We start from the raw sequence: 11490 nt of genomic DNA on the forward strand, positions 1-11490 counted from the left end.
AGCAGAAGTTTCATGGGCTCTCACTGCAGCCCCAGACCCAGTGCCCAGTCAGGCAGAGGCAGGAGGCTCTGGCCCCTGCTGCAGGGTGGTGTGTGTGTGTGTGTGTGGGTCACCCCCCTGCAGTCCAGCAGCCCCCACAATCTCGGCCTCCCAGGGGCCCTGCCAGAGCTCCCACTTACGGGTGCCCAAAGGAAGCTCAGGGTGAGCGGGAGGTGGGCATGGGCTGCCAAGTCCTGTGGTGGGAGCCCTCTCCCCCCGCTATGAGGGCTCTTTGCTGACCTGCAAACACACCAAATGGGTCAGGGATGACAGTGGTAGGGGTAGGGCTGGAGGTGGGGTAGGGATGAGTGACAGTGGTAAGGCTGAGGGGAGTTATTATGGGCCTGGCACTTTCCTAAGGCTTTGCATTAACTCAGTAATCCCGAAAGAGCCCTTGGAAGTCGTGCTGAGTATCCCTGATTTACAGGTGAGGAAAATGAGGCACAGAGAAGTGGAGTTAATCCCCAAAGTCACAACGCCGGGAAGTGGCAGAGCGGGGATTCCGACTCGCACCTCGCATTCCGGAGGCCGGCGATGGACACATGGGCGCTCCCCTACACACACGCACACGCACACGCGCTGGGCACGCCCCCAGCGGCGCCAGGCCCTCCCCTCGTGGAGGAGGTGCGCCCCGGGGCGGGGCGAGGTAGGTCCCGGCTCCCGGAGGAAGTGGTGGTCTGCTGCCGGACGAGACCTCCGGCTGGTCCAGCCATGGAGGCGGAGCCGCCGCTCTATCCGGTGGCGGGTGCCGCGGGTGCGCAGGGCGATGAGGACCAGCTCGGGGTCCCAGACGGGCCCGAGGCCCCGGTGAGCGGGGACGGTGAAGGCATGGCGGCGCGGGGACCGGGAGGGCCGGGGTCTCCCCCGCGGGAGTGGGATGCGGCCCCAGGGCTGGGGTGACGGGGGCCGGGGGCCGCCGAGGATGGACGCGGGGCTCCGGGGGTGCAGTGGCCGGGTGCGAGCGCCGTCGTGCCCCGCAGCTGGACGAGCTGGTGGGCGCGTACCCCAACTACAACGAGGAGGAGGAGGAGCGCCGCTACTACCGCCGCAAGCGGCTCGGTGTGCTCAAGAACGTGCTGGCGGCCAGCGCGGGCGTCATGCTCACCTATGGCGTCTACCTGGGTAGGTGGCCCGCTGCGCCCCGCGGGTTGGCGGGTTGGACCTCTGGCCACGCCATTCCGCCCCGGGCCAGGCGAGGTGGCACGGCCCGGCGGGTTCTGCGCTGGGACCCATGTCTTTCCCCCTTCACTCGCGTTCCCCTCCCCAGACCTGAGGTTTCTCAGGGAAAGAGAAACCTTGGGGCCAGTCGGCTCCCTTCCTCTTTCACTTCTCCGTCTGCGCCCTCACAGCTGCAGCTGCGGCCTCCGCACATGGGGGGACGGTGCAGTGTCCCCGGGGCCCAGCCACAGGCTTCGTGAGTGTGTGGGCGGGCCCTGGGCGCCCTGGGCAGGTCTGCTGCCTTCGAATCAGGGGCGCTGGGGTCCAAGTGGCTGGCGGAGGGACGGGGGGTGGGGGTGGGGGCGGGGCGGGGGTCTGGATTCAAGTCGCTGTCGTGGCCACTGGCAGGTAGGACTTTTGGCCCAGCCTGGGCTTCCCCTCTGTCCTCATAGGCATTGGAATCGGGGATCCCTTTGCTGCCTGGAGCTCCCTGCCAGGCTTGCATTCCAGCCTCTGCTTGGCTGCCCCCAGAGCCAGGTCGCCCCCTCCATGCCTGCTCCCTGTTCCCAGGCCTCCTGCAGATGCAGCTGATCCTGCACTATGACGAGACCTACCGGGAGGTGAAATACGGCAACATGGGGCTGCCTGACATCGACAGCAAGATGCTGATGGGCATCAACGTGACCCCCATCGTGGCCCTGCTCTACACACCTGTGCTCATCAGGTGCGACGCTGCTGTCTCTATGAGGGCTGTCTCCCTGATCTTGAAGGGGTGCAAGGGCTGTTGGACATGGGGTCTCCAGCTGTCCTGGTGTTCTTGGGGGGTGGGGTGGGGAGAGAACTTGCCTACCTGGAGGGGTGAGAGAGAAGGGGTGAAACCAGGTTTGGGGAAGAAACAAGAGCTTTGCAACCGAGGCACCTTGGGTTTCAAGCAACAGAAATTCACTCAGGCTCCTTCCCTCAGATTGCCCGTACCCCATGTGGCATCATCTTCATGCCCTCCTTTGTGGCCTGGAGCTACAATGACCTTTTGAGATCAGGGCTGTGGAGTTTCTGGAGAGAATCTGATCAGCCAGCAAAGCCCAGGAACGCACCTCGAGCCCAGTCAGCTGTGGCAGTGTTGAGGGACATTTCTCGCTGAAAAGGGTGTGGCTGGGCAGGTGCCCCAGGGGGTCTACACCATACCTGAGCCTTAGTGGCATCTGGTGCAGTGCAAAAAATGCCCTCCACAAGTACCTTACCGCCAGGCAGTAGATCTGTGCTCAGATGGGACCCAGAGATCAGTGGACACATTAGATGAGTTCCCCTGTCTTTCCGAAACAATAACAACCCCCTCAAACTCTTTTATCACAATCGCACAAACGACATTAGAATCATAATTGAAATCAGAAAAAAGAAAACCCCTCCCAAGCCCTCCAGGCAGTCGGCTGACTTTGTTTCCCACACATGCATGGATATCGTTTCTGTCCTTGTCACCTGGAGTACGTGTATGGGCGTGCATGTGCAATGTCACTTTTGCTTTCTTTTCACTGCACACATCTTGGCCTGCTTCACAGTGGGGACTTTCGTGATGTGAGCATCTTCTGCAGACGTGGGGGCACTGAACTGTGGCTCAGGGCTGGACATTGCAGCTCCCTCTCCTTTTTTGCATGTTCTCTTTATGCTTCTGGCTGTTTCCTCATCTTAAAATTAAAGAAAGAAAGAGAGAGAGAAAGAAAGGGAGGGAGGGAGGAAGGAAGGAAGAAGGAAAGAAAGCAAGCCTCCTAGAATAAACTCTCAGAACTGCCCTTACTAGGTCAGAAGCATATAAAAGGCTTTACGGCTCTTGAAACCTAGCAGTATTATTAATGGCAAACTCATTTCATTTCCTATGTGCTGGGAGCTTTATAAGCGTATCGCATTCCCTACAATCCAAGGTGGATGCTCTGATCTGAGACACAGGGAGACCAAGAGGTTGAACCCATTCCCACAGGCAGCAACTGGCAGATTGAAGGTCTGAACCCAGGCAGTGACTCCAAACCCCATGCTTGCCCCGCAACCCAAACTACCAGGCTGACTTTCCAAAGGGCTGTACCATCTGCGTGACCTCTGGCTGTATGTGTCATTTTTAAAACCACGGCCTCACCAGCAATGAGTGCTAGTATTTTTACTTTTTGCTGTTTCAAAATTTACAGTGCAGTTTGGGTGCCCTTCCCCAAATAGAGGAGGCTGCCTGTCAATTTATTATATGGCAAGATAAGGATAATTAAAGAACCAGGACCCTGCAGTAGAAGAGAAAGTAATTGTATCAGAAAACCAGAGTCATTGAGCTTTGAGCTTCCTGGAAACTCAGACAAAGAAAGGAAATAATGAGCACAAATACTCAAAACAAACCCAAAGATAGCAATGGTTGTGTCTAGCCTGATCAGCCTCCAGTGCCTTGAATGGGGCCTTATCCTGTCACTCGTCAACCTGCCTCTAACACGGTGCAACATTTTCCCAGAGCCAGTGAGCCTGTTGTTCTACAAAAAACTCCCCGACTGACCACAGTGGACTGAAAGGGCAAAGTGCAGAGGGGAAGGAGCGCCAGGGTTCCTCTCTCTGGTCCTCAGTCCCAGCTTGGGACAAGTCCCTCAGCTGTTCACCTGGGTCCTGCAGTCACTGCACGTGGGTGGAGAAGGGGGGCTGGCGAGTCAGCCCAGGACACAAATGAGGGTTGCATGTGCCCAAGGGCCACTGACTCATGACACCCTCTCCCCACTTTATCTCCTCTATCCCTGCAGTGGCCGTGAGAGGCTCAAGGTTGGGGCAGAGCCCACATTACAGGTGTCTGGTTAGAGTGGCTCCCCTGAGGCCACCAGCAAGTCCATGTCTCTGAGACTCTTATCTTAGGACCCTCGACTCCAAGGCCAGGGGTCCCTCCCCACCTCATACAGCCTCGGGAGCTGGGGCCTGGAGTTGTGGCCGCACTGCTTTCGGGCTGCAGCAGTCTGGATGGGCCCGTGGTGCCAGCATCCTCATCCTCCCTACTGCTCGCAGGTTTTTTGGCACCAAGTGGATGATGTTCCTGGCTGTGGGCATCTATGCCCTCTTTGTCTCCACCAACTACTGGGAGCGCTACTACACGCTTGTGCCCTCAGCCGTGGCGCTGGGCATGGCCATTGTGCCTCTTTGGGCCTCCATGGGCAACTACATCACCAGGTGAGCCTGGTGGGCAGCAGGGTGGGAGACTGGAGACCTGGCAGAGCCTCTCCTGTGTTGCCCACCTCGTCTTGGGGACCTGGGACCAGACCCATCCGCCCTCCGGGCCTCAGTTTTCCCATTTGTGAGACATTGGCTGGCCAGTCCATAAGCCTGGGTGCAGAAAGTGGAGGCATCTGGCAGACATTGGGCTGGGGAGAGCCTTCTCTCCTTTGTGGTCCAGGATGGCCCAGAAATATTACGAGTACTCCCACTACAAAGAGCAGGATGAGCAGGGCCCCCAGCGGCGCCCGCCTCGGGGCTCCCACGCACCCTACCTCCTGGTCTTCCAGGCCATCTTCTATAGCTTCTTCCACGTGAGTGCCATGTATGGGGACACTGCGGGGGCGGGGGGTATTCCAGGCCCAGAATCACATATTGGAGCCCATTCCACAGTCTTTTCAGCCCTCTAGTCCCACTGCCCTTTCTTGGGCCGACTCCTGTTTGCTTACCTCTGGTGACGGAGACCTCATTCCCTCCCTGTCTACAGTGCTGACCAGGAGGAAGTCTTCCTGCACTGGCCCCCCCAACCAGGCTGACCCCCGAGAGGTGGGAGGGCTCCTGTTCCCCCAAGGCTGTGCCCAGACCCCCTCCCAGATTGTGCCTGTGCTCCTTGCCCAGTTTCATGCCCCAAGCCTGACCCAAGCTGCTCTCCTGCCCACAGCTGAGCTTTGCCTGCGCCCAGCTGCCCATGATCTACTTCCTGAACCATTACCTGTATGACCTGAACCACACGCTGTGCAACGTGCAGAACTGTGGTTAGTGCTCATGGGGGTGGGGTCCCTAAGGTCTGCTCACCTCCCCCACTGAGTCACCCAGCAGACACTGGGCTCTCAAGGGCAGAAAGGATGCCCTCGCTCACAGGGCTCAGAGCTGAGAGCCTGGTGTCCTACAGCTCTGATGACCGAGGCACAGGGCCTTGTCATTAGGACATCTGATCCAGCCTGGGGTGGTGGTGGGGTGCGTCAGGGAAGGCTGCCTGGAGGAGGCACCATCTGGGCTGAGGCTGCCTGTGGGATCTCTCAGGGCCAAGTATACCCTCAATGCAGGGCAAATGTATGGAGGTGGGAGGTGGACTGGCTCCCACGGCAGCCTCGGGGCAATAGGGCAGGAGGGAGGGGAGGTGCTTTCAGCCCCAGTGGCCCTCACCTCCCAAGTGCTTTCCAAAGGAACCCTGCCTTTGCCGACAGGGTCCTCACCCACCCCCTCTAACCCTCCCCTCACCCGCCTGCTTTGCTGCATTTCTTTGTGGCTCAGCTGACAGTGTGCCCTGCTCCCTGCCTCACGATGCCCCCCACCCTCCCCTTTCCCAGGCACTAACAGCCAGGGCATCCTCATCGGCTTCAACAAGACGGTTCTGCGGACGCTACCGCGGAGCCGAAACCTCATCGTGGTGGAGAGCGTGCTCATGGCCGTGGCCTTCCTGGCCATGCTGCTGGTGCGGCCCGGGATGGGGGTGTGACGGGGTCAGATCTGGGGACCGTGGCGGGGAGAGAAGAATGCGGGCTGGGAGCACGGAGGCCGGGCTGGAGGCTTGTTCTGAGTCCAGAGTTAGGGCTGAGTCCTGGGGAGGGGGCCTGAGCCGAGGAGCTGGGCTTGAGGCTCGGAGATGTGGCTGGTGCCTGCGGGCTGAGAGGAATTGGAATCCCAGAGGCCAGTAAGAGGGGCTCCAGGCCTGGTCTGGGGTCGAGCTGAAGACAGGGTCCTAGAGGATTGGCTGTGACACAGGCTGGAACTAGGGCCGAGGGTCAGAAGGTGTGGCGCCAACCTGGGGGTGGGACCAGGAGGCAGCGCTAAGGCGTTGGGGGCGTGTCTTCGGGCTGGAGGCGGGGCTGAGGCTCATCTGTGGATTTGCCTGGGGGCGGGGCTGGGGCTGAGGGGCGGGGCCAGGATGCCCGGCTGCTCGCCCCCACCCTCACCTCCTTGCCTGCAGGTGCTGGGCCTTTGCGGCGCGGCGTACCGGCCCACGGAGGAGATCGACCTGCGCAGCGTGGGCTGGGGCAACATTTTCCAGCTGCCCTTCAAGCACGTGCGCGACTTCCGCCTGCGCCACCTCGTGCCCTTCTTTATCTACAGCGGCTTCGAGGTGCTCTTTGCCTGCACTGGTCTCGCCCTGGTAAGGGCAGCCTGAAGAGCGTTGCCAGATAAAGTTACACGACGTCCGTTAAATTTGAATTACAGAATAACAACGAATAAGTTTTGAATAGATATGTATAAGTATGTACAAGTACAGTGGGTCCTCTGCATTCGCGGATCCGGAGGGCCCACTGTACTACCCCATTTTATATAAGGGACTTGAGCATCCGCAGGTTTTAGTGTCTGCGAAGCGTCCTGGAACCAATCCCCCGCAGACACCAAGGGACAATTGTAGGCCCAGATATTCCCCTCCTTCTCCTTTTCCCTCTCTCCCCCCATCCCGCCCCTACCTTGGGAAAGTTACTTTCACCTCTCTGAGCCTGTTTCCTCCTCTGTGAAGTCTCTAATGACTATGCTCACTTCCAGAGGAGTTACACTGTTGAGATGGGATAACAGCCGTAAAGTGTTTGGCTCCATGCGGGTCTCAGCCTTGGTGTCTGGGGACACTGTCCAAGCATTTTCTCACTGTCTGTCCCCGAGGAACCTTCCCGCAAGCCTCGGAGGAAGCTGGCCCTGTGGTGGCCTAGAGAGGGCAGGACGTGGCCTGAAGTGAGACCTCGTGGGGAGGGCCAGAGCCTGGGCCGGCTGACCTCCAACCCTCACCCCTGTTCCCCCAGGGCTATGGCGTGTGCTCGGTGGGGCTGGAACGCCTGGCGTACCTCCTCGTGGCTTATAGCCTGGGCGCCTCAGCCTCCTCTGTGCTGGGCCTGCTGGGGCTGTGGCTGCCACGCCCGGCGCCCCTGTTGGCCGGCGCTGGACTGCACCTGCTGCTCACTCTTAGCCTCTTTTTCTGGGCCCCCAAGCCCCGGGTCCTGCAACACATCTGGATCCTCTATGCAGCAGCCGTGCTCTGGGGTGTGGGCAGTGCCCTCAACAAGACGGGGCTTAGCAGTGAGTATAGCCGTGGGCCCTGCATTGCTGGGCAGGGGACCTTGGGGCTACCTCAGGGTGGTTGAGGGGAGCACAGACATCCCAGGGACAGACAGATGGGGTTGATGGGCACACTGGAGGGCTGTTATGGGGTCCCGTGCACTTGGTGGAGGTAGGTGGGGATCCCTGTGCGCACTCTAGGGGTGGCAGGAAGTCCCGTGGACACTGCAGGAACAGATGAGGAGGGCTGTGAACACCCTCAAGGTACGCCATGGACATCCTGTGGACCCCCAGGGTGGGCATGGGAGTCAGGGTGAGATCTTGTGGCTCCATGGGCTGGATATGGGGCTCTGTGGACACCTCTTAGGGACAGTGGAAAAAAACACATTGGGGATGCCTCATTTCATACGAGGGGACAGGGCGCAGCCTGGCATAGTTTTCATGACACTGGAAGCAGATGTCAGGGTCTGTGCCCCAGGGAGCATGGGACGCAGCAGGTGGCCCTGTCCACACCCCAGGGGGTAAGTGCAGATGTGGCATTTATGGAGAGGAGCTAGAAGCAGGCTGTAAAATCCCAACAGCAGTCTGCAGAGTAGCGGAGTCCAGGCCCCAAGTCTGGGCTGCTAGGGAGGAGGCACTGGGGCCTGGGGCCCTGCTTGCAGAAAGGAGGGGGTGGGACAGACTTCATCTGTGTGATGCTCTGGGCCCACAGGTGAGCCTTTGCCAGTGACATGCAGCTGGCACACATGGGTGCAGCCATTTGGGTCTCCCACATTGGCATCTGTTCTGATGGGCTGGTGCCGTTAGCAGTTTTGAGCATCACCCCTATATGGCATGGTGGAGGTCATGCCTGCTGCAGGCTGGGCAGGGGATGGTTCAGGCAACCCCAGCAACCAACATCCGAGAGAGAGAGTCTGACACTATATCTGCCATAGGGGATGGAGCCCCACACCCTGGACCACACTGTCTTGGCTGTTTTGCCTCTGGACCTTGAGCCCATGATATGTCTGGACTTGGGCCAGATCCCAGCGTCCTCTTCTGCCCAGCTCCGCTTACTCCCTCCTCTTATGCCCCACCCCCGGGGGGGGTGCTCTGTGTCCCTTCACAGCACCCCGATGGGGTACAGTCGCACTGCAGGACCTCAGGATGGGAGTGTCAATGTCCTGAGTGGCTGGCGAGGGTACAATTCGCCAGGTGCTGTGCAGGCTTTCTCCCATTAAAACCTCACAGCACAGCATATACGTGTCATCTCATTTTACAGATGAGAAAAGTGGCTCTGGGGAGTTCACTTACCCCGAGTCACCCACAGACCCAACATCTGAATCCACATCTCTGTGCCAACTCTCTCCACCTTTCTGTCCTGAGAGTGGAATCTGAGTCTCCTGATTCCCTGTCCGATGCTCTTTCTGCGCCACCCAGGGGAGGATGTTTTGGGAAACAAATTCCTCCCTCCCAGCTTCAGGTTTGATTTGCAGAAAGCTTGTTGCTACAGCGATTTGCTCTCCCTGAGCCCTGGGTGAGGAAAAACAGCCCCTGCAGGCCTGGCACTGCGTGCCTGGGGTTTGGAAGAAGGCAGGATGTGACTGCTCACAGAACTTCCCACTTCTGAGGCCACAGATGGGTCCCAGAGCAGGCCCATTGCATCCCAGCAGGGGGGCCCGCTGCTCCAGCCTCTGCTCAGCTCCCAGGCAGCGTGATAACCAGTGTGTACACTAGGGGGCCAGCCAGGACCGGTTTACAGCGGCTTTCTAGGCGCTCCTGCCAAGGGCTGGGACCGGCACAGGGCATCGGGGGGTCACTAGTGGGAGAACAGCAGCCCTGGGCCCCAGCTGGCACCTCTCACCTTTCTGCCCTGTCCTGCCCACCTGCAGCACTCCTGGGAATCCTGTACGAGGACAAGGAGAGACAAGACTTCATCTTCACCATTTACCACTGGTGGCAGGCCATGGCCATCTTCACAGTCTACTTGGGCTCAGGCCTGCCCATGAAGGTGAGTCCCCCTCCCCAACTCGACCCCCTAGACAACAGAAACTTCCTGAGTGCCCGCCCTGGCCTCACAGCCCCTGAAGGGCACCAGTGCCCCAGGCCAGGCCCTGGGCCAAGTCCACTGGGCGGCCCCACACCCATCACTGGCTTATTACTTACCGCTTCACCTCCTGCAGGCCTCAGTTTACCCATCTATGAAAGGGTTCACAGTTTGCTCTCTACTTGTGGGCACATCCCCGCCGCCTTGTGGGTAGTTTGGTAACCTGTTCTCTAGACGTTGGGCTCTGAGCTGGATGCCGAGGGTCTGTCTCCCTTCTTGGCTCTCGGGTCCTCGTCCTCTGCTCTCACCTATTGGTGGGTCAGTTTAGCAGGTCCCGACCAACTTTATAAAAAATGAAATAGAATAGGGAGTAGCAGGGAGTATGCCTGTGAATATGTGTGTACGTACTGAGTTATGATTTAAAATTATTTCTGACTGCCTGTTACAGTCAAAACCTCTAAGAAGCATTACTTATGATCCCACATGTAAGGGACAGAGTATTCTAAGCTCTGGTAAGGGAGGGCCAGGCCTCCCTTCACATCTACCCTGTGAGGCAAAGGGATTATCACTACAGTTAGGGAAACCGAGGCCCTGATGGATAGGGTGACCATAAGGGACAGGGCTGGGCAGGAGGGTGCCCAGGAAGCATGGGCGGCTCCCAGGAGGAGGGAAGAACAGCAGAGGAGCTGCGGGGCTCGAGTCCCAGATGGGAGTGGGCCTATCGGGGCGAGGGGCTGGGCGGGGAGGGCGCAGGACTGGCCGCCCGCGGGTCCCCTGCATCCCTCCCTGTGTGCCCAGGCTAAGCTCACGGTGCTGCTGGTGACGCTGGTGGCGGCCGCAGCCTCGTACCTGTGGATGGAGCAGAAGCTGCGGCGGGGAGTGGTCCCGCGCCAGCCCCGCATCCCGCGGCCCCAGCACAAGGTACGTGGCTACCGCTACCTGGAGGAGGACAACTCGGACGAGAGCGACACGGAGGGCGAGCACGGCGGCGGCTGGGGGGACTGCGCGGAGGAGGAGGCGCTGCCTGCGGGGCCAGGGCCCGGCCCCAAACCAGCCGGTCTCTGCCGCCGGCCCTGCCCCTACGAACAGGCGCTGGGAGGCGACGGGCCCGAGGAGCAGTGAGGGGCCAAGCCTGATCGCCGGCCTCGGTTTAGCGCGTCTTGGGTCGGGGCCCCTATGATTCCGCGCCAACTTCTGGAAGGACCCTTGGCGCACCCCGGGTTCAGGAACGGCCCTCCCAGAGCCCCGGGCCACCGGGAGCTTGGGATCCTCCCCGCAGCCCCCTCCAAGGGAGGGTGGGGCCTTGAGACCTCTTGGCCAGGCCCAGGGTGCGAGGGACCGACCGCACAGCCGAAACCCTCCTCCGACCCCAGGGACCGCTCTCCACGACCCCCTACCGGGCCCAGCCCCGGGTCTGGGACCCCGCCAGTCCCGTCCCAGCTCTCGGCTACAGGCCTGGGCCGTGCGCGTCGCCCGCTTTGCACATCCTATCCCCATGGTCCGCCAAGAGGTACGACTTTGAGAAAATGAGCAATAAAGAGATTTGTATATTGTCCTGATTGGGAAGTCTCCTGCCGTGGGAGGACATTGATCGCCCCGGGGTGTATGCCTGGCTGACCCTGTCCATTGGGCACTGTGGCCGTCTGCCTTGATTCGGAGTTGGGGAGGCGGGGGTGGGGGGGCGCGGTGGTCCCTTAAGCCCCACCCACCAGGCTGTCCTGGCTCCTGGAGGCACCGCCCCTCCTCACACCCGCAGGCTTTTGCCAGTCGCACCAGATCCGCTCAGGACAAAGAAGCGCTCTGGGTGGTCTGTAGGGACCTCAGCGGAGTGTGATAGGGCTGCCAGTCCCTCGTCAGTCTAGAGGATGGGACGAAGTCCAGAAAACCAGGTCCCGCTGCCCCCTTCTCAAGCGTCCCCAGCCCTCCTGCCCACCCCCATCCTTTTTTTTTTATCCCTTGGGACGCTTCTGCCCACAGCTCCCCAAGGGACTCCTTTGGGGGCCAAGTCCACTTCTGAGCCGAGTGCAGGTCACCCGTGTCCA

General features: G+C 60.1%; 1 protein-coding gene across 2 annotated transcripts; it reads left to right on the forward strand.

Annotated features, from left to right (window-relative positions):
* Positions 1-664: 664 nt before the first annotated feature.
* Positions 665-11001, forward strand: UNC93B1 (unc-93 homolog B1, TLR signaling regulator). Of its 2 annotated transcripts, XM_082626410.1 has the most exons (11): positions 665-846; positions 1020-1161; positions 1768-1921; positions 4216-4377; positions 4601-4733; positions 5081-5174; positions 5730-5854; positions 6350-6532; positions 7170-7443; positions 9294-9412; positions 10247-11001. In XM_082626410.1, exons 1-11 carry the CDS (start codon positions 751-753, stop codon positions 10568-10570), a joined length of 1806 nt encoding a protein of 601 aa, XP_082482536.1. In that variant the 5' UTR covers positions 665-750; the 3' UTR covers positions 10571-11001. The 2 variants fall into 2 exon arrangements, with proteins under 2 accessions (XP_082482536.1, XP_082482537.1); XM_082626411.1 differs by lacking the exon at positions 7170-7443 and having other exon boundaries at positions 10247-10374.
* The last annotated feature ends 489 nt before the right edge of the window (positions 11002-11490 follow it).

The sequence above is a fragment of the Mesoplodon mirus genome, assembly GCF_964341445.2.
Source record: "Mesoplodon mirus genome assembly, chromosome: 7".
NCBI classification, from domain to species: Eukaryota; Metazoa; Chordata; class Mammalia; order Artiodactyla; family Ziphiidae; genus Mesoplodon; species Mesoplodon mirus.